Source organism: Hippocampus zosterae, chromosome 14 (assembly GCF_025434085.1).
Source record: "Hippocampus zosterae strain Florida chromosome 14, ASM2543408v3, whole genome shotgun sequence".
Classification (NCBI taxonomy): domain Eukaryota; kingdom Metazoa; phylum Chordata; class Actinopteri; order Syngnathiformes; family Syngnathidae; genus Hippocampus; species Hippocampus zosterae.
In genome coordinates this window covers 12642223-12664403 of record NC_067464.1, presented here as the reverse complement: position 1 = coordinate 12664403, position 22181 = coordinate 12642223, and the positions used below count along the sequence as shown (strand labels likewise).

At 41.8% G+C, this 22181-nt stretch overlaps 1 protein-coding gene across 7 annotated transcripts in view; it reads left to right on the top strand.

Annotated features, from left to right (window-relative positions):
• col12a1a (collagen, type XII, alpha 1a) overlaps nucleotides 1-21309 on the top strand; it is a 52862-nt gene extending 31553 nt beyond the window's left edge. For 5 of the 7 annotated variants that reach the window (XM_052086820.1, XM_052086823.1, XM_052086822.1 and 2 more), the window contains 32 exons: nucleotides 542-684; nucleotides 1930-2059; nucleotides 2199-2341; nucleotides 2504-2633; nucleotides 3136-3255; nucleotides 3342-3488; nucleotides 3566-3682; nucleotides 3783-3935; nucleotides 4032-4106; nucleotides 4190-4329; nucleotides 4447-4570; nucleotides 4657-4800; nucleotides 5283-5447; nucleotides 5641-5679; nucleotides 5799-5937; nucleotides 6358-6500; nucleotides 6853-6962; nucleotides 11485-11637; nucleotides 11917-11994; nucleotides 12372-12458; nucleotides 12887-12940; nucleotides 13291-13386; nucleotides 13566-13619; nucleotides 14331-14384; nucleotides 14692-14745; nucleotides 16307-16378; nucleotides 16456-16491; nucleotides 16572-16638; nucleotides 16714-16896; nucleotides 17123-17200; nucleotides 18335-18499; nucleotides 20521-21309. In XM_052086820.1, the coding sequence (XP_051942780.1) occupies nucleotides 542-684; nucleotides 1930-2059; nucleotides 2199-2341; nucleotides 2504-2633; nucleotides 3136-3255; nucleotides 3342-3488; nucleotides 3566-3682; nucleotides 3783-3935; nucleotides 4032-4106; nucleotides 4190-4329; nucleotides 4447-4570; nucleotides 4657-4800; nucleotides 5283-5447; nucleotides 5641-5679; nucleotides 5799-5937; nucleotides 6358-6500; nucleotides 6853-6962; nucleotides 11485-11637; nucleotides 11917-11994; nucleotides 12372-12458; nucleotides 12887-12940; nucleotides 13291-13386; nucleotides 13566-13619; nucleotides 14331-14384; nucleotides 14692-14745; nucleotides 16307-16378; nucleotides 16456-16491; nucleotides 16572-16638; nucleotides 16714-16896; nucleotides 17123-17200; nucleotides 18335-18499; nucleotides 20521-20669 (3542 nt within the window). In that variant the 3' untranslated portion in view covers nucleotides 20670-21309. Of the gene's footprint in view, nucleotides 1-541; nucleotides 685-1929; nucleotides 2060-2198; nucleotides 2342-2503; nucleotides 2634-3135; nucleotides 3256-3341; nucleotides 3489-3565; nucleotides 3683-3782; nucleotides 3936-4031; nucleotides 4107-4189; nucleotides 4330-4446; nucleotides 4571-4656; nucleotides 4801-5282; nucleotides 5448-5640; nucleotides 5680-5798; nucleotides 5938-6357; nucleotides 6501-6852; nucleotides 6963-11484; nucleotides 11638-11916; nucleotides 11995-12371; nucleotides 12459-12886; nucleotides 12941-13290; nucleotides 13387-13565; nucleotides 13620-14330; nucleotides 14385-14691; nucleotides 14746-16306; nucleotides 16379-16455; nucleotides 16492-16571; nucleotides 16639-16713; nucleotides 16897-17122; nucleotides 17201-18334; nucleotides 18500-19466; nucleotides 19789-20520 lie in introns of those variants that run through there. The other 2 variants (XM_052086824.1, XM_052086825.1) reach the window with 2 other exon arrangements.
• The last annotated feature ends 872 nt before the right edge of the window (nucleotides 21310-22181 follow it).

Below are 22181 nucleotides of genomic sequence, written 5' to 3'. Positions count from 1 at the left end.
GCGTTTCTATGCTTTTGGTTGACACACTGCAGCATACTCCACAATCTTCACAATCCATTTAGCTACAAGTTTCCATTCGGTTTGAATTATGGATCATGAAAGCAAAGAAGCAGGAATTTCCCGAACTTTTTCCATCGAGCTTCATTAGCAGATGCAAAAATTAAGTTTTATGCAGAATGCAGATGTCAATCCCAAATCATTAGTGAGTCCACAAACGTTTGTTGGTCCAATTTAATGTTTGCATACAAACTAAAGGACATGTGTTTCCACCAAGCACGCCTTGGGGGCTTCTGGGGAGATCTGTAGATTATTGGGGTCGATCTAACTAAAATCTGTTTTTGTCCCATCCCTTCTCCATCCATCTGTGCCAACACTCACTCAACTGCCCTTTAACCTTGCTCTGTCAACATTCGTCACTCTGTCCACTGATCCACCCATAACACTTTACCTCCTACCTTTTCTTGACCCTGACCTCTTCTTTACCTTGACCCCTCTATACCCTCAACCTCCATCCTACCATCCACAATTCTTGGCTCTGCAGTGGAGCGTCGACCTGTGAGGAACATCCAGGTATTTAACCCCACAACAAACAGCCTGAACGTACGCTGGGAACACGCCACTGGCCCAGTTCTGCAGTACCGGGTGGTCTACACTCCTGTTACTGGTGCCAAGCCTGCTGAGTCGGTAAGTTTCCGTCCAACCAGTGGGCACAAATGTATAAAATGTATTTTTACAGCCTAACATCCCTCTTTTAACTTGAATTTGAAATTTACCACAAGGAATGTAACAGCCTCATAATAGGACGTTTAAAGCTAAACATTAGTCTGCTGACCAAATGTCATGTCTTTATACCCGTCCATTAGCATGAACTGTAAACCAAGACTGGGTTCATTAAAGGGAAGTTCTTTAAGTCACTTACCACTGCATGAGACCTCTAGGAGTGTTTCAAACATCTTAACACGGAAAGAATTTTTAGGAATATGGAAACGACTTTTTAAGTTGTACTTGATGTGACATTGTTGGCTCTCCCTGCCGTCTACATCAAATGTGATATGACTCCACAACACTTTGGGTTATTTCATAGCATAACTGGCTTCGGGTTGGCAGCTTTGCCTGTTGTTGGCCTCGATATGCTCTTGGAGTAAGTCTCCTGCAACTCAGTTCTCATGCAACTGTTCTTATTGTGTGTGAAAGATGTGGCCTTCGCAGCCATCAGGCACACTCCTCAACTTGAAAGGAATATTTTGCTCTTACTTTCTCTCGGTGCTGACAGCAGCGGGACTGATGCGTCAAAGGGAGGCGTTGTGGAGAATGTACAACACACATGTGTATCAAGAGAAAGGGGAAGGGCGTTTGTGGGAGTTGTTGGCAGGAGGATGTCATGCCATGTCATGTCGATTCATTTCGTGTTTGCTCATTTGGAGTGTTTGGTGAACCAGGCGGACCCTAATGCAGGCAAGTACCGGTAGTAGTAGAGGGCCGACAAAATAACTGTTCTGTTATTGTTTTTGCTTTTTTTTTTTTTTTTTTTTTACAAAAGGAGGAGGTGATACACACACAAAAATAGCTGTGGATGAAATGAGGAACCTATTGGAGAAAAATGAGGTCCTAAACTATGGCGAGAAACATGGATTGAAGCAAAAATTGGATAACTGTTGAAATATAGGAATCAAAACTCTTAAGGAGCTTTAAAACATTTAAAAATATTATTTCCCTGATCATTAGATCATAAATATCTTACTGATGCCCAACTTCTGAATTTGTCTGAATATTTGTCATTCATATTGTCAACTAAAAGTTAAAATGAACCATCTTGGAAGAGGTTATACACAAACAAATAAAGGACAGCCAACAATCCCACTAGACACCTTTAATTCCGTCCCACTGCAATTTTACAATATAACATTCATGTTTTGTGTTTGCGTGCAGGTAATGGTACCCGGGACCTCCACCACGGCAATCCTGCCGAATCTGATTCCAGACACTGATTACAATGTTGCAGTCATCGCCGTGTACAGTGATGGTGAAGGAGACACCATCAGTGACAATGGCAAAACACGTACGAAACTTGTGATTACAACACTGGCTGGATTAGAAAAAACATTGTGAATAGTATCTTATACGTGATGTCCGTATTTCAGTAACAAGAGGTTATACATTATACAGGTAATACATTCGTGTCATGTCGCACAACGTAGGTCCACGCGGCGGTCCCAGGAACATGCGTGTGTACGACCCCACTACCTCCACTCTCTCCGTGAGCTGGGAACATGCTGATGGGCCAGTCACGCAATACCGCATCACCTATGCCCCAACCACTGGAGACCCCATTGAGGAATATGTAAGCATTTCAGTTGAGATTTGCGTCGTTATAAAGTAAGTTAATTTCATTTGCAAAATGAAACATCCTTAGTGTATGTCGATACTCGTTGCATAGATTACCTCTTAAAATAATGGCTGATTGTTTCAGTTAACCCTGAGGTTTCTGTCACATGACTTGCAGACTACAGTCCCAGGGAACAGAAATAATGTGATTCTGCAGAACCTGGATTCAGACACGCCTTATCACATCAAAGTGACCGCCATCTATAACGAAGGACCGGGAGGAGAGCTGGAAGGAGATGGTCGCACAGGTATAAGACTAATCAATCCATACCTCTCTGCGAGGCTCCATTTAGTTGACGGAGAGAGCTCGAGAGCTTTGTCGAACAACATTGACTGGATTCGGGCCAAATGTTTGAAATTCACAGCAGAAGTCAAGAAGTTTAACTGCAGTCAAATTTTAGTCAGAATTTGGATTCATTCCAGAAAAATACATTTTTGACTTGGTGTTACACTGGCCACAAGAACCACCAGCTATTGCCAGAGGATTATAAAAGGGCTGTGCTCCAAAGAGACCTGCTTCTTCCAATAGTTCTGGCTACCATTATACCTAATTTGGCCCTTGACAAAACAAAACGCTGAATCATCGCTTTCCTGAGGTTGCTTCATGTAGTTTCCCCAACGCTCCACAATTCAAAAGAAATAGTTACATGTTATCATCAGTTTTGATGCAACAGAATCAGATGGAATTTTATCGACATGATGACGCTGATCCAAAATTGTAAGTATTGTTTTTCCTGGTCTTTCCTACAGCGGCTATGCTTGGCCCAAGGAACCTTCGAGTTTCTGATGAATGGTACACCCGCTTCAAGGTCTCCTGGGACCCCGTTCCATCAAGGGTTACCGGATACAAGCTTATCTACCAGCCTGAGGGTACGATTATGCCATTCTTCAGATCAGTACTTTGGTTCACATACACATGTTATTCACATTATTATTCTATATGTGTTTCCTCCCAGGCTCTGATCAGTCCGCAGAGGTGTTTGTCGGCGATGTCACTTCCCACCAACTGAATAACCTGACACCTGGAACCACCTATGATCTGAAAGTGTTGGCACAGTACGGCACAGGCACCAGTGGACCTCTGATCGGCCAGGGCACCACATGTAAGTTGATAACCGAGGTCCAGCTACTCCACATTGTCTTGGCACTTCCAATCACATATGGTCTGGGTCTTTTTTAGTGTACCTGAATGTGTCAGACTTGATAACATATAATGTGGGCTACGACACCCTCTGCATCCGCTGGACGCAGCACAGAGCTGCAACGTCCTACAGACTTAAAGTCCAACCTGTCAGTCGTAAGTGTTTCAGCCATTTTTATTTCTTTCAAGAACCTCTCTTAAAATATACCAGGAATTTCTCTGATCAGTTAGACGTCATTTCCCTTCCCCCCTTCAGCCTCTCAGCGTGGAGCTCAAGAGATCACAGTCAAAAGCACTGAGAGTAGTTATTGCTTTGACGGCTTGACACCTGACACCCCGTACACTGCCACCGTGTATACCCAGACCCCCAACATGGAAGGGCCTGGCGTCAGTGTAAAGGACCGAACACGTAAGAAGGCATCCATTATGCTTCATTGTATACTCTTAAACTTCCATGCCATTTGCACTCATGTTTTTTAATGTACTTTGTTTCTGTTGCATTTAGTGCTTAAACCCACCGAAGCCCCAACCGAGCCACCCCCTCCTCCTCCACCAGTAACAGTGCCCCCGGCAATGGATGGTGAGGAGGGCTTTTCCTTGTGAAATAAAGATATTAATGCACTGGGCTGTCCGTAATTAATCACTGATGTGCTTGAATTACAGTTTGCAGAGGTGCCAAGGCTGATCTGGTATTCCTCATCGATGGATCGTGGAGTATCGGAGACGAAAGTTTCCACAAGGTCATCCAGTTTGTCATAAGCATGACTGGTGCCTTTGATGTCATCAGCCCGAGCGGCATGCAGGTCGGAAGGAATTCTCTGGCGTCGTTTCAGTCATCAATCTGTTTGGATTATGCAGAATGCAAAGAATTCTATTGCCATGTCTCTCTTGTCACATTTGCCTCCCCTCCCTTTGAACAGGTTGGATTTGTGCAGTACAGCGATGATGCTAAGACGGAGTTCAAGCTCAACACATACCATGACAAGGGTGTTGTCGTTTCAGCTCTGAAGAACGTCCGCTACAGAGGAGGAAACACCAAGACAGGTACTGATTTTACAAGTGCATGTGCCCATCTACAAAATGAAATTATGACGGTTGGTCAAGGTGTTGATTCCTGCTCCTTTGTCCAGGCATTGCGCTGAAGCACGTTTACGATAAGGTGTTCACCTCTGACAGTGGAATGAGGAGGAATGTTCCTAAGGTTCTAGTGGTAGTCACTGATGGACGCTCCCAGGATGAGGTGAAGAAGAACGCTCTACAGCTGCAGCAAGCTGGTAAGCCCTAAGTGTATTTGCATCTGTGTAGTGCACAAAAACACGTTTTAATGATTGGAATTTCCATTTTCAGCCACAAAATTGTTTGCAGATTTGAAGGTTTTTACCTCAGTCGATGACACAGCGTGAGAAACAGATTGCCCATTCATCATATTTGTATTTTGGTTAGTTTGTTTATAGGATTATGCAATAACTGCAAGTTCTGCATAAAGCGGTGGCGCTCGGAGCAAGAAATAATGGCTCACTGAATTTGATTTATGTATTTATTCATTTTTACGTTACAGTCACCCGCAGCTTTCCATTTGTCACATCCTATGTCATCCTTCTCAACTGGGACAAAGCCTGCTAACAAACAAACAATCCACCTTTTTTTCCTCAACTTTAGGTTCCGGTTCAATTTTGCGTTCAGGTTTTAACCTCCTAGATTAAAAAAAAAGTGTACGTTTTAACATTTGTCTCATTTTGTGTGGTTACCTCCACAGGCTACAGTGTATTTGTGGTTGGCGTGGCCGACGTGGACATGGTAGAGTTGAGAAACATTGGCAGCAAGCCCAGTGAAAGACACGTGTTTGTGGTAGATGACTACGATGCCTTTGCCAAGATCCAGGACAACCTGATCACCTTCATTTGTGAAACAGCTACCTCCAGTAAGACACAGATTATATTGTCGCCTTTAAATATTTTACAGACCCGATTCAAGGGCTAAACGTGACTTTTGCAAGGTACAAGAGGATTGATTGGAGCGCCTGCAGAGGTTGCAGGACACGCACCGAATGAGGCATATTTCTGCTGAGCCTTTGTGCTTTTCCAATCCTTTATCGCTTTCTGTTTTTTCTTTAGCTTGTCCTCTGATCTACATGAATGGATACACCACACCCGGTAAGCACCACACGGGCCCATACTGACCGATCCCGACACAACTTGCGAGTTGACAATTATTATTGTCCTTGTGATGGCTTACACCTTTTCCTATGACTACGCTCTTCATCCATTTTCAGGATTCAGGATGCTTGAGGCTTTCAACATCACAGATCGCACGTTCGCCGGCATGAATGGGGTGTCCATGGAACCGGGCTCATTCAACAGCTACATTGCCTACAGGCTACATAAGAATGCCTTCTTAAACCAGCCCACCAAGTAAGAACTGGTGAAAAATCCAGTCTGTATTTCAAATCAGCAGAGTGGCTTCTTCTTTAATGTGAACTAATAATGTCCAGCCCCCGGTAATTATTCATAATGATACTCAATTTCCCTTTTCGTCAAAGGGATTATACACAAGGCTGGGTTAAAGCTTTTGTCTTTTTATGTATCCCCAAGTGGTGAGTGGCAGCTACAGGACTTCTCAAGTCTAGTGTATTTATTTGTATGTGTGGAATGGAAACAGTTCCCATTGTAGTCAGGAAGCGGGGATGGAAAATTCTTTCAACATGCATTTTTGCACGCCCACAGGGGTAACTGGTAATCATTTACCTTTTAAAGGCTTTGAAATTTGCTTGATTGCTTGACTGTGTCCGCTTTTGTTTAATAACCACACACTTCGTAAACACCCACCAACAGGGAGATTCATCCAGACGGTCTCCCTCCATCCTACACCATCGTCGTCCTCTTCCGACTCCTACCTGATACACCTTCAGATCCTTTTGACATCTGGCAGATTGCAGACAGGAACAATAATCCGGAGGTCGGGCTCACCATTAACCGTAAGGCTCCTCTTGTCACTAGATCTGATGCTGGAGCAAATTCAACTTTCACATAGTCCATTAACCACGGATAGTTATGGAAAACGGTAACAGGAAGTGTACCGAACTGTCTGCAATTCTGTACTGTAATTTAGGAGTCAACTTGCTTCTAAGATCGACATTTATTTTTCACCGAGTATCTTTTACCACTGTGCAACTACACATGTGGTAAGTGCATGCAAATGATTAGGAGCATGGACTAAATCCCCCTGTAACCTTCCTGTTATCCCCCTCATCCGTCCACCCCCATGTGTTACCTATAGTAGAGTCTGTGCTTTGCGTGCCTCTTCATCAAAGCTTCCTCTCTTTCCAGCTTCAAGCAAAACAATCACGTTCTACAACAAGGACACCCGAGGAGAGATCCAGAGAGCCACATTTAATGAGGAACAAGTGAAGCGTGTTTTCCATGGCAGTTTCCACAAGGTAAACACTCGGCCCCATCCTTAAAGCGAAGGGCTGTAGCGCTCCTTGTGCTTGATGATTATTGACAATTAGCGTCTTCATTTCATATACTGTATCATTTAAATAATTTTCAATGCCTTAGCTCAAACTTTGGATATTGACAGCTCAACAGCCAAGCTCGTGCTTTTGTTTTTTTACCCCAAAATGTTATTGTCAATCCATTAGACAGCTGAGCTCTCACGTCCAATTGGTATTTCGGCATTCAAATACTCGCTCGATGAATGAGCATTGGAGTTTATGAATACATTTGAAAATAAATTCTTCAACAATCCAATAACCACGTAGCAGACGAGGGAATGTTCTGCAAATTGTTGAGTGATTCCCAAACCAATCAGTGCTGCACGCAGGAGGCTGGATTGCTTTGTGTTCTATTTGATTTGGATTAAACAGTGCAAAAGTCACGGTGCATTTCAGGTATTATGTAAACACAACTTTACACTCGACATGTTCAAGCTGCCACGAAGTCGTCATCTTCCACGACAGTTTACCTGGAATCAAATTTGCCTTATAAGAGGAGTCGTTACGAGAAGCTTGTCTTCTCATAATCTGTCAAAACAACGCAACGCTTGAATTAACCTCCCTACAGAGCCGTTATTTTCCTTTCACGAAGCCTTTGTCTTCAGAACATTTGCCACTACATTAGGCCCACTTGCTTGTGTATCATCCCTCGGGATGACCGAAATCAGATTGTATTAAATCCAACTAAAACCAGCAGCGGCTGGAAAACATCCACTGTTTTGTTTCAACTCAGCGGGCTGTTGGGATCACAACAATGAGACCTGGAGTATTTTCTTACTGATGGTTTATCCCACACTGCAGCGAAAAAAATAGTCGTTTCAAGTCCAATTGCTTTTATTCCCCCTACTACTTGGTAGGTCGTCTAAAATGACTGACAAACTAAAGTTCAGGGGACCTTTCCAATTCCAACATCCACTCATACCGGAATAATCTCGCTTAAGTGGAACGTTGGAACGTCCCACTCAATTAGATTTGGAATAAATCTGTCCTTCAAGAAATAATAGGGATAGAATGTAAATACTGTAGGGAAATGTCATAAGTCCTTAAGTAGTAATGTCAGAATATTTTGTTTGCATATAAGTGCAAAAGGAACAAAATATGAACAGAAATCTGTGGAATCAAAACTACTTTTGATTAATTTAGTTGATGACTATTTAATATCGTCATACTTTCCGTTTTTGACTTCTAATAGTTGACATGAGTATGAGTGTATACAAATAAAAGTAAATTTACTTGAAATTATTGTTTGATAGCAAGTTTTGAAAACGGTTCCAAATGTCCATTGCATTTCTTTGTTCTCTTTTTCTTAACAAATATGAAGAGTCTGAGAGTGTTCTGAAATTTGCACCTTCAGTGTTATTATTCAGAAAGCACAAAACTAAATTAGGAGGATTTTATAAATGATTAATATCCTGGAAAATGTTTGCTAGTGATTCAATGACATCACCGATGCTCTGCTTGGACAGCTTAATTTGTATGTGTGAGCCCTCAGAGCGTGATCATGCCGGCAACTGTACTCTGAATGGACACTGGCTTGCTACAGTTTGTGGCTCAGTGGTCAACCGAGCAGATTTATTTATTTATTTTTTTTACCCGGGTTGCTGACTGAGTGCTGCTGCTGCATGCTTTGGCAGACTGTGTTGATGTGGTTTCCGGACACTTTGTCCGCAAGTACAGTGGTTACAGACTCACCTCATAGTACAGTATGTAATGTGTTTATTGCTGGCGTGGGGCCAAAACCTTTTTTCTGGCAGAATTTGGTGAATTTCACATTTTTTTCACAAATTTATTCTATAGGTCAGTACAGATGTGTGTGAGTGTGCATTTTTTGTTTGTTTTACAAATTATTGACCAATCAAAGTTGTTGAAAATGGCTTGTTTTCCTTTGGCTATTGTTTTTGGGGATTAGGGGTCGCTGGAAAAGTGATGATTTTGCTGGTACAGGGACTGCCTGACGCCAGCGATATGTATGATCATACTGCATTTTGTTGATTTCATTGAGCAGTGTCTATGGTTCAGTCTGACAAGCTCTTCCCCCGACAGCATGACAACAGTTTTTGCAGAGAGGGCCATTTTCGTCAAACATATTTCACCTCACTCATGTTCACCTTGGTTTTTGCTGAAGTGCTGATCCTGTAATAAATGTAGTGTTCAAATTTTCCAACCCCAAAATAATCCATCAGGTACTATTGTTTGACGTTCTTAGAAAAATTCAAACTCAAGGCGGAAAGTTAACCACAGGCTTGTACTTTGCCAATGAAATTTTAGATCCTTTGGTCCTCTGTAGTTGACTTTGAACCAATACTATAAATCCAACTTTAACCATTACAAAAATAGGACTAAATGTTAAAATCCAACATCCAATTTCCAAGAATAGGTTTTCTTTTTTTTAAGTGGAAATGCCCCCACCCCCTCCACAAATGCCACCCCCCACCAACCCCCCAAACAATCTCACAGTATGCAGGTGGTGCAGTCATTCTGTAAAACCTCGACCTTTAATGTACCTTTTAACAGTCTTCCCAAGGAAAAAGGAAAATACAGTGAGTATTGAGCACTGTATCTATTTTCCACTATTTGAAGAAGGAGCACAATGTTCCTTTTATTTCTCCTCACTCAGTCATTTTGGACTCATTTCATTTTTGTAATGTATTAATAAGAGTCCTTTCATGTGGGTCGAGTCCACATCTCTGAGTCATAGAGTGCTTACATTTGGCTTTCCCCCTCAAACTTGTAAATAAAGTGCAACCCCGGCTTGAGAGGTCGTGGTCTACCACTAGCTGAGCATGTGGGAAAGCTCTCAAAGATGACTTTTGCAGATGACAGCCCCGCTACCCCTCTTGGGAACTCCCTGACTCCCACACTTGAGGGCCCAGCAGTCTACAGTAGGAGTATGGTCCTGTTAACTCACAAATGCTCGTTTCAGGTCATCTCACTAAAACGCAATATCTTTGACACCGCTGCATCAAGACAGACCTGAAAAGTGAGCGGTAGCTTTAAATGTGTGGTTCGCTAACAGAGGCTTGCTAATGCAAAGGCTCGGTTTAGTCAGCAGAGCACTTAAAATATCGATGGGTTTGTCCTGCCTTGCAGTTACATCTAATCTGGTTTTAATGTGAAGATGCGAACCTATTCATGACTCACGCAAGAAGACTTAATGACTGAAGAAAACACCATGTCTTGTCTTGTGTTGTATCATCTATAGAGATCAGACAATAGAAATTAGCCAAAACACAAATAATTAGCCTAACTGGGGCTTGTTTTGAAAATAAATAAATAAATAATAGTCTACCCTAACCTTTAAGTCAAACTTCATTGTTGGATAAATTTTACAACTATACTTGGTCTTAAGGTTCAGAATTGGGGCAGGCCAAGAGTAACAAAAGAAATTCTGATAGAAATCCAGGAAAGTAAAAAATCAGCCTGAAATTTGAGCACGTGATCATATGAATGGTCTTGACAGGAGCGTACCTTTGGGTCAACACAATGACGATGTTTCACGTATAAGTATGAATACTAATGTTGATTTCGTCTCACTCCATTCACGTACTAAGTGTGAAAGGTTTAAATATACGCAAAGCTAAAGACTGCTTAGAGGAAACCCGTTTCGATTTGTCAGTGGTGAAGACACAGTAGGTGAACACATGTATTTTGTATTAACATTTCGGCTCAAACAATGTCACCCTCAAGATATGAGTGTCATAGTCTTGTCCACCCAAGGCCCAGCGACTACGGAAGTATGAGTTTAGCTTCCAAGACCTCTGGTCAAGCCCGTGGTTGTTAAAAGTTTTGTGGAGAGGAATAGTGACTTGCTTATTGAAACATAACAAAAAGCTCGTCTAACCGCTGAGCAAGGGAAAATGTGCTCTGCTCAAATGAAAGCTCGGTATGCCACAAATGATATGGTTTCGTGATGTCAAGCGGGGCTCTCTGGACACAATCTGACACCAAAGTCATTCTGTATTGTTATACAAACTTTGCAGTTTTACCAATGCAGACTGCTGTCAACTGGTGTACATTTCCTTCTGTCTATCCATTCATCAGAAAACGGGATCAAACAGGAGTTGTGTAAAGAATCAGGAACCACTGAATGGTAATATGGAAGTGCGTAATCAGCGCAATTTTGGAAAGTCTAAACACTTTCCTGAAAGAAGTAATTGTGTGGACTAAAGTATGCGCGTCTTTAGAAGCTTAATCCAAAAGGGTTGAGAAAGGTTCAGTGAGGTTTTTCTTCTCTGTAAGGCTGCACTTTTCCTTAATTCCTCATTTCCTTCACATTTAAAAGGTAAGTCAGACCCCAGACAAGTCCAAAAGTGAATGTCAAAGCCATATTCTCAAAATCCCGAAGCATTATCGAATAATAGCGTGGCTACAAGTTTAGCAGCTTCAAAATTTGTAAAAGACGGTCATATGTTATATGTGCCACCTGTCCATCATCTTCTTCTTCTTCTTCTTCTTCTTCTTACAGCTCCACATCACCATCTCCCCAGAGAAAGTCAGGCTCAACTTGGACTGCCAAGAGGTGGGAGAGAAGCCCATCAAGGAGGCCAGCAACATCACATTGGAGGGATACGAAGTGCTTGGCAAGATGGCCCGCTCTGGAAGGAGCCAGACTGCAACAGTAAGTGAAACAAGACTTGCAGAGAACACGTGTGCAAGTGCATCTCATTTCTTTTCGCAACTTCGGTGAACAATCAATAAAAAATGAATTCTTTGAAAGAATCCCCATCTGTGTCTATGCACAGTAAAAAATAATAATAATAATAAAATAAATAAAAAGAAAAGAAAAAAAAGGGGGGCTTGGTTTCCAGAATTCCGCCGTCTTGTTAACACTGTGCATTGTCATCATGTATGGAAACCATTTTTAACACCTTCAATGTTTTTGTCCACCGCTATTTAGTTCCAGCTCCAGATGTTCGATATTATCTGCAGCTTGAGCTGGATCAGCCGAGACAAATGCTGCGACCTGCCCGCCACAGTAAGTCTCCTTTGAAAAACAGCGCTGTTCAATAACATCATCATTCAATGGTTGGAACTACACGAGCGTGGAGGGACTATTTTTTCTGAAAATGTTTGTCAAATTCAGAACGTGACCGAAAACGGTGACGTAAAAAGACACTTTTGACATTAAGTAACATGGAAATGAATGCGTCCTGAGATCAGGATCGATCTGTCAGTGAAACACATTTCTGAAGATTCTGCCGCTCGTACAAGGAGTATGCACATACGTTTACCGAACGATAATTCCCTCATTTCTATTCGTTTGAAACAATCCCGATGGTATCCGTAAATCTTTTTGACCGTGAATTGCTGGTATTATCCGCCCTCATCTAATCCCTTTCCTTTTGCTTCCAGCGAGATGAGGCAAAGTGCCCGGCCCTCCCCCACTCCTGCACATGTACACAGGATAGCATCGGCCCCCAGGGGCCTCCCGGTCCTTCGGTAAAGTCACTACACATCCTACTTTCCTCCGACCTGTCTTCAGCTTTTCCTCCCGCTGATAAAATACTTCTCTCATATGTCAAACATGTTACGGCAATGATGACAATGCCATAGCTTCTTATGATGGTGCGATTATAAAGAGCAGCTTGACATTTGCCTGCAATACAGTTTGATTTCCAGGATGTCCCTCGCCTCAGGAGATATTTTCTTTTCCTGAGCAGAGCAATTGAGCATGAGGCCAGTCACATGCAATGAAACGTGGGTTTAGGGGGTAACGTCAAAAGATAAATGCCTGTTGGAAAAACGACTGGATAATGTGCGCTCATAACCCCACACTCATCTCCTGCGAGGATTGCATTTTGCGGCTGTTGGGCTCGACTCCCGTTGTTGCACTCACACCGTGTCTTTTTCATTGCTTGCCTGTCTAGGGTGGCCCGGGATCTAAGGGACCACGAGGAGATCGAGGCGACCCGGGCAAACCTGTGAGCAAAACCTCTCTTCACTTTTAACATCTTGTACTGTTTTAACTGTCATTTCATCCGTGAGGGTTTTCAAGTCAACGACAAAGGCGCTTCCCAGACTGGGAACACCATATCTCATTGCTGTGGTTTTCCAGAAGCGGTTACGAGTGTGCTGCAACACTATGTTCAATCACAGCAACAGAAGGAGCAACATCTGAATTTTGTTCATACTCACTGTGGCGGCTTATTCTCATTCAGCTTCGTATAATTGCAGTCGAGGATCTCAAATATTCTCCAACCACAAACTGATAAAGTCAGTTTGCGGGTTGTCTTCTTTTAAAAGTTTTGGGTTATGTTCTCCATCTCGGCAGGGTCCAGTGGGTGCACGCGGTGATCCTGGAAGTGTCGGCCCCATGGGACCACCCGGTCCTCAAGGTCCTAATGGACTTTCTCTCCCTGGATCACCTGTAAGTTCATGTACACCACAAAGTTAAATAGTCTTCATTATCAGTCACAGCAAAGAGAAAAATGTGGTCAAATTCTTGAATGGCTGGAAGATTTCCCTCCACGATCATCTGTGGTTGGGATATACTGTATATAGATAAAGCAAGAGTGAAAAAATAGGTATTTTCTGCTGCGCATTCAGGGTCGCCCCGGACCAAAGGGAGATCGTGGAGACTCTGGTCTAGCTGGCCTGCAAGTAAGTAACCCTGCTTTCTTCTCGCGGTAGATGAACAGGAAGTAAGAGGTTATTCGTCGAGAGAATTGCCGCTTCTGGAGCCTGAATTCGGTTGACGCGGCATGTAGGGAAACCACAATCAGGAGTGGGAAGATTACCCTTTATCCTCAGGGACACGCACACTCTCAAAAGGGCCTCAATGATTGACAAACGGTAGTGCGGTGATGCAGATACATTATTAAGTGTGGACTCAGGTTACCAAACAGGAAAAACGGGAATGTTTTATTCCCAGCCTTGAAATGAAGATTATAATGACTTTGTAAAAACTGCATATTGAAATTCTGAAACTTGACATTGAGTTTTTGTGATCTGCCTTTACCAGCTCAAAATCACTTCCTTGAGGAGATTTCGATTGAAATATAGTGCAACTCACTCTAGATTGGAATTGGGAGGTTCTTGAGCCAATTCTCATGATTCAACTGCGGTTAAAAAGAATGAAGTGGTTTTTCGAGATTGCAGTATGTACCATCATTAATGTGCATGTTCTTATGGATATCATATATCAACGGCATTGAGCCTTAGTATGTTGACTTTGGCATAATAACTGAGAAAGGCATGATTATTATTATTATTTTTTTATCTTTATAGTACATTGAAGCATTTCGGTAACTGTTTGAATAGGTTGTTCCTGATCACTGCACATCAATTGACTGTGTTTGCTTTTTCTCCCAGGGTCGTCCCGGACCACGAGGTCCTCCGGGCGCCATTGGCCAGAGCGGAGCGCGGGTAAGGTAGACCTCCAGACTCGCTTAATGTGAGGTCTTAGTGTGGTCACAAATGGATGCAACATTCTCTTATTTAGTTTGAAGATAATTAGCCACTTAGTGAACCGAAATGGTGTTAGAGTGTGCTTACACAGCATGTTCTAACCAGTGTCAGCAACAATACTCAAGGTGCGAATTTGGACAAAAAGTAATTGTGGAAGGCAGACTAAAGACTGAAAGCAATACAAAGTCATGACACTGATGTATTGCACGGGGAGTGTCCCCGGTGTGTTGTAGCCCATGCATGATTGTTTGTTGTTTCTGTCCAGGGTCCACCAGGAAAGGATGGAGCATCTGGACCCAGAGGCCCACCAGGGCCAATGGTAAGTGTGTGTTCCATTAAATGCAAGCACTTAAAACAAAAATCCTGAGTGATGTGTAACCATTGCTTGTATACTGTCATCTCTTCGTGTCTCTTCTGCCAAAAAGTTGCCGAATGTGTCGGCCCCTTTCTTTTCGCTGTGGTTATGGTACGTCTGAATGCAATTAATCCAGCCCTGCAGAGGACAGGCGTCATGCCAACATACAATAAATAAATGATTACAAACAGTAGATGTCATGAGTATCCATCCATGTTTTGACATATCCAATCTCTGCTTTGGGCCCTTAGCAACATGTGGCCTCAAATACAGTTCTTACAGTGGAGATCCCAATTTAAATGAATTAATTCAAGCAGAACGGACTGAATGCCGGAGGTAAGCAGAAGTCACGTCCAGTATGTGCAAGTCACAAGTCTCAAGGGGTAACCTTTACATCTTCAGGCAAGACCCAAGTTGCTGTGGCAAAACTAAAGCAAGTTGAGGCCCTGCTAAATTTCAAGCCACATTAAGCAACTCATAAGTCAAGTCATACAACTGTTCTGAGTCACAACAGAATTGGAGTGATGATAAAATGTTTTTTATGTATATAAAAACCAAAAACCAAAACATATTGACACCTATAAAAGTAAAGTGTTTTGCAATAAAACAATGACATGTTTATTATTTAGAAAAATAAGTGTATTTTGTTTTTTTTTTCCCTCAGGTTTGCAAGAATTTTTAACCACTACCAATACATCTAATGCTACTGTGATGATAAACATTGACATTGATATAAAGTATTCATGTATATGAATGCGAGTGTGCGTGAATTGGTGAACATGAAGCATTAACTTTGAACACTTGGCGGTTTGTCTTCTAAGTTCAGTCAGTTTACTTGCATAAGATCACAGGTAGATTTGCCACATCAAATATGGCGTACGTGCAGACAGATCATAGCAAAGAGTCATGCATGTCACATTCAGAATTACATCGTTTTGGAATGGTCCCAAACCCGTTTAGTTTTTTTCTATCACTTTATTGTTTGCTCAATTAAGTTAAGGGTTGATCAGCTATCAGTAAGCTCAACCGTGAAGCTATCTTATCTCGTCTTGTCCCAACATAGCTTGCTTGTATCAGTTTCTTCGTGACAGATACAGTTAGTGTAGTCATTGTTTTTTGTCGTATGTTTGTGCTGTTCTTTTTTTTTCTGGTGTTTCCAAAAACATATTCTTATAATCCAAATCGAATGTTCTTTGGAGCTCCTTTCCTAATACAGTACAAAATTGCACGTTGCCAGGTTGCTTGAATGACACACAAAAATACTTGTTTTTAAGAGAACGTGGAATACTCCCGGTACGTTGAAAGTGTAGATTTTAACGATAAATGGAATGGCAAGTGAAAATCAATTTAAGATTTTGATAGGTTTAACCCAGGCAAAGCGTGAAAATGGGCGTTTGAAGTCTGTCTCGAGTCACGTCATATGACTTAAGTCTTCCCCTCCTCTATTTAATACTGTTACATTTTTGGTGATTCAGTTGAATTTTCTTTCATGATGCATCGCTTGTTTTCTTTGTCCCCGGTTCAGGGAAGTCCCGGCACTCCAGGTGCACCAGGAGTTACAGGGAAACCAGGAAAATCAGGAGACCCAGGACGCCAAGTATGTGTTAATGATAGAAACGTGTCACATGTTTTTCAAGACTCCATGAGTTAACGTGATGTTCCTCTCATTAACAGGGACCCGTTGGCATTAAGGGAGAAAAGGGCGAGAGGGTATGTGCCCTTTCATCGAATCAGTCATTCATTCACTATCACCACCGCCACTTTGATTGAATCAAACTTTGTGCTTCCAGGGTGACTTTGCATCCCAAAACATGATGCGTTCCATTGCGAGACAAGTTTGCGAACAGCTTGTAAACAGTGAGCAACATTCTTCACCCTATTATTTTCCACTTTGATCATCCCACTCTTAACATGTGTTGTTATTTGTTCCAGGTCAGATGAGCAGAATCGACCAGATGCTCAACCAGATTCCATCTGGCTACCGTAGCAACAACCCAGGGCCACCCGGTCCACCTGGCCCAGCCGGCGAACCGGGATCCCGTGGAGAACCCGGACAATCTGGACGACCCGGCTTCCCAGGAGGTCCCGGTTTACCTGGAAGTCAAGGAGAAAGAGGTAACTCAGAGGTTTTTTTTTTGGACTCGCTTTTTAAAAGTTGAGTTTAAGGTCATGCTAAATGTGACTACATAGCAACCCGGTGCAGTCTGCACATGGTTCAACTTAACTATTTTCTTTATGAGCTTTAAATTCCATCTTATTACAGGATGCGTTTTAAAAAATGTTTCTCCCTCCACTAATGTTTCAGCATTCCAAAACTGATTTCACTGGTTTATTTGTGTAGGTTCGCCAGGTGAGAAGGGAGAGAGAGGAGCTCCAGGCACAGGTATCAGAGGACAAAGAGGTTCAACTGGACCACCAGGTAAGACTGTCTCTCGTTCCTCTCTCTTTGGTCTGACAATGGCCTTCATTGTTGAATCTTCCGCTCGATGAGGCAAAGAACATAAACGTGTACGTTCTCTGTTTAACATCTCCTCCATGGCAGCTGCAGACAGACTGCTGGTCAGCTACAGTTGTACGACTTTAATAAATACTACTGGCACAGTTTGCTACATTTCTCTTTTCATGCAGGTTTTCAACACAGGGACAACGTCCAATTTTGTGAAATTAAAATGCCTTTGCAGAAAAAAATAAATAAAAGCAAAGATTTTTCATCAAAAATTTCTCTGCCGCAGGCACCTTGGTTGGCGCATCTGCATCACATAAAATCTTTGAAAAACACCAGTGATCTTCCTGAACCCTTCCGTTGGATTTATGTGCTTTTCCAAACATTGTGCACATCTGAAATATAACATACCATAGCATGCATTAAATTTGTCTATACATTTTTCACAAGTTCCAGATGTCAGTCGTGGTCACGATACACTTCCACATTACCTGTCGAGTCACAATATCTTCGGTGTAACGCTACAGCTAGTGTCATTTCAACAGAAATAGTCTCAATAGCTCATCGCTTCTTAAGACTTCCTCTTGGTCAGAGGAAGACATTTGTAAACCATGTGCGCTCTTGAATCCGGCCTCACAAGACCAAAATGCTGAATGATGTGAGACACAACTGAAGGCCTGTGGGAGGAAGTCCACTCTGATGACTCAATCCAATGAGTGTGTGTGCGTGTGCGCATTTTCACGTGTGTGTGTGTGTATGAAAAAGATAGAACGAGATTGTTGCACAATGAGCTTTCCTTGGTGACTTGGTTGACAACACATGGGTTCACTTAAGGCAGAGAGAGAGTGAAGGGGAAAATTCCATGCCGAGTTCTGACTGTCTAGACAGATGGAGCTTGGGGGAAGCGGGGTGGGTGAGTAGGACGGGTACCGCCACAAACTTCTACACGGCTTTTTTTTTTTTTTTTGGACAGAGGGGCGATTGTCATCTTTCTAATTGAGCAAAAAAAATTGTGAAGTTACAGAGCTGCCACCCGTTTCCAGTCAATATTTACGAGCGATGTCTTGTGTGCCCACCTCTCCTAAACAGCCTTTCCTCCTCTCTTGTCAGGACCACAAGGAGAGTCAAGAACTGGACCCCCGGGGCCCACTGGCTCTTCGGGGCCCCGTGGCCCTCCAGGCCGTAATGGTAATCCAGGTGTGAGGGGACCACCAGGACCCCAAGGATACTGCGACTCCTCTCAGTGTGTTGGCATCCCTTACAACGGATATCCAGGTAAGGCTGAAAATGTCTCGGTCCTGCATGCCATGAGATAGCAGACTAATTTCACGCAACCCAGTGCACTACTAGCAATGATAACATTTAGAAACATGCATGTAGTGGAAAAACAAAACATTCATGTAAGAAAACTGACCACTAAACTCTGTCCCCTAAATTGTTGAAATATTACCATACAGTGAAACCTCGGAGTTTGGACATTATTCTATCTGAGATTCTGGTCAACCTCCTACGCATTTGCATTTTAAAACAATGTTTTTCCTTTAGGAACTAATGAAAATATAATACTAATGAAAATAGAAATAATCACTTCCAGGTCCAAGTGTAGGTAACATTTTGGACATTAAGGTTACACATAAAGAGGAGTTATCTGCTGTTCCAAAATAGGTTTTTGTATTTATCATGGCACTTTTCAATTTTTGCTGTCTTTGATGCGGTGCTAAAATTTTGGTCAAATTCCAAATTGTACAATTTGCGGAGCATTTGCCGTTTGAGATTTCACTGTTCTGCGAACAATGGGTCCATTCAACGATGTTGGACGGAGGAAGAAAAACATGGACTTCCTCACATGGAAGCTAACTTCACTATCTTCATGATTGCCAACTTGGAATTCTTCATTTCACTTTCACTCAAGGCCCATGTGCAATCCTTGAATCCCAATTTTAATAAGCCGGCTGTGCTCAGCCAAACCTGGATTGGCCAGTCCCAACTGGGAAGTGTTTAGCGATCGGTCAGTTGGAACTCACCACTTTCCACCATCTGCATTTGTTTGAAGTTCTATTTAAGACATGCATGTAGATCACACTAGCTAGCAGTGTATGATTCCTTGCACGCGGGATAATACCTTTTTTATTTTTCTGAATATTTGAACATTTGCAGGTTAGGCATAGTAAATTCACTGAGTCTACTATGCATTTTTTAAGTTTGAAGTGCTGTTTCTGAGACTTTTGCCCATTTGTTACAGGGCATTAATAAAGGATAAGCACCATGGACATGACTAATGAACATTAAAACAAACATGACAAAAAGCCAAAAACCAGAATGGAAGTGGACTGGCACTAACATCATCTCACAGCTATAAGCTACCCCTGATGGCAACCTGCTGGCCTGTTTGCATCTTGAACCACAAAACCGCTGGGAACACAAAAACAGAGACCGAGCATTCCTACCGAGGAAGGAGCATGTACAAACACCGCCCAACACAACTACGTACTAACAAAGAGGATTCCATAACTGTGTACGTGTAGAGGTGAGACTGTAAATAAAAAAAATAAAGAAACAAAAAACTAATGTAAATGATGTATGATCCCAGACACTTCACTAAATCCAAGTTAACGTCTGTACCGAGCTTGTGCCTTATAACCGCCTCGCTAACTTACTTACACCAACAATAACCTCTGTTTACAAAGTGACCAGACTGAAGCATGTTCCATTTGTATTTTTAACCATTATCTTTTTATTTTGTGTGTAAGTTGAACAAATGGGTGCTCAGTGTTGCTCTCTTGCCAGTTTGGTGGAGCGCAGTTGTTGTATTTGTCTTGTTTTTTGTTTTTTTAAAATCTTTATTATGAAAGGGCTTGAGGTAAGAATAAAGTCATAATGATAGGAGAAGTGATGTATAAGAAAATGATTAAAAGTATTTATCATACAGGAATAAAGTTGACTACTTCATTGTTCTTAAACTGAAGAAAGTGGAACCTGACAATTTCCTCAACAGCGCAATTTGTTGGTCATTTTACAACTTTATTCCTGCAAAACAAAAAAAATAAACTAAAATTATGACTTTATTCTCACAAATTGCAACATTTTTCTCACATATTGCATTTTTTTCTTGTCATATTTTTACTTTATTCTCATAGTATATTTTTTTTTCATTTCTGTTCTTTTATATGAGGCGAATACTCCTTTGTGTTAAAGCAAAAGTGTAACACTTTTTAGGGGAGAAAAAAAAAAAACGATGTGCAATACAATTTGAAATTGTGCAGCTCTTCTTTGATTTGGCCGCATATTTTCTATAGCCAACAACTACCAGCCTGAACCGGAGGTAGCGTCTTTACCCGTGGAGCCCGCTGGAGCAATTGAGACAGTACAATCATCAAGTTACGCGCGAAACCAGCGAAGAAAGCGATCGCAACCAAGAGGCGAAACAGAGACACTAGCATCATAGCTACCACAAGGAGTTCTTAGAGCGTAGTATTTACATAAATTGGACGATCCATTTATGTGAGGATAAAGTGCTATTCGGAACGTATGTATATGGGTTTGATACCCATAGTTATATTGAACATATATTGTTTTGACATGAGAACTTAGCAATACAAGGTCACCCGGCACGCTTTGTGCTACTTTTAATGCCTGCTTGTATTATCTGACTACAGCGATGAATGCACTAATAAGAAAGTTAACCACCAGCCGGTCTTTTTATGTAAAGATGTTGGAGAGATTCCATGGGATTCTAAAGTTTTTTTAATTTTAGCCCATAAAGGTTTGTTCCGCATCATATTTTGTATGGCCTATAAAAGCAAATAACAGTCGGGCATTCAACACAAACTTTTTCGACAAATGTTTTTGTTTGTGCTACCAGATGTGTCATTTGCATGTTTGTGTTGATTTACTGAAGATTTGTCAGTGAGGATATATTTGTGTTCAGTCAATGCAGTCGGATTTGGACGCAAGACGATGGGTCAAAGAATTGCTGTTCTCATGTTTTAACTGCACGTATGTTGTGAATTCCCCAACAGCCTTATTTTCTTATTTATTTCTAAAAAACCGAAGAGGCATTTTTCAATAAAACTACTGAAAATGTAGCTTTTGTGTCAGCTGATTTTTTTTCTTCTGCTGTAAAATGGGAGAACAAATTCCTAGAGTGGGAGTTCTCTTATTCAAGTTTAATGGTTATGAGTCTTGTCATTTTAAGTGACATAACATGTTCATTCAAGCCTTAAGAACTATGCTTTATTTTGATAGTCAAGACATATTTAGCCACCTCAAATGTCAGGTCATGTCAGTGCAACAAGAAAAGAGAAGCGGGAGTATGAAAATAAATAGTGCAAACTGTTCTGACTTGCTTCACAGTCATCAGAGCAGCTTTCAGTCTTTTTAGCAAATCACATGTGGCCGCCACAGAAAAGAGCTGGAGCTGACGCCAAACCTGGAAAAAAACATTTTCTCACGTCGTCTATGTCTAATGGAGGGGAATGTGAGACACACGAGGGAAAGAATAATTGATGCAGTTTATCCAAATTAAAGGACAATAAGCCCAAATCGTGATCGCGATGAAGAATAGGATCAAGTATCTGAGTATCAAAGTCACCACCCATAACACTGACTCAGAATCACTTGCATATTTTCTGATGAGAACATGAAACTTTTGAACAAAAACTGAACTTCATTCCTTACTAGAGAGAAATGACTTGGAAAGATAACTTTCCTATAAGGACCACAGAATTATATGAGGTGTGTAAAAAATGATCCAAGACCAATGTCATTCCAGATATCCATCCAAAATAGTTTTTCCCATCTGAGAAATCCCTCTGGTGTCTAACACCAGCCGTCTCAACCACGCCGTCACACAACCCTGGAAAGATTCTTCCAGGATCCTCTGACGCTCTGTCATCAAGTCCAGCTTGCTGTCATTAAGTGAAGAACAGGTCACCTTGGCGATCCTCTTAAGCTTGGG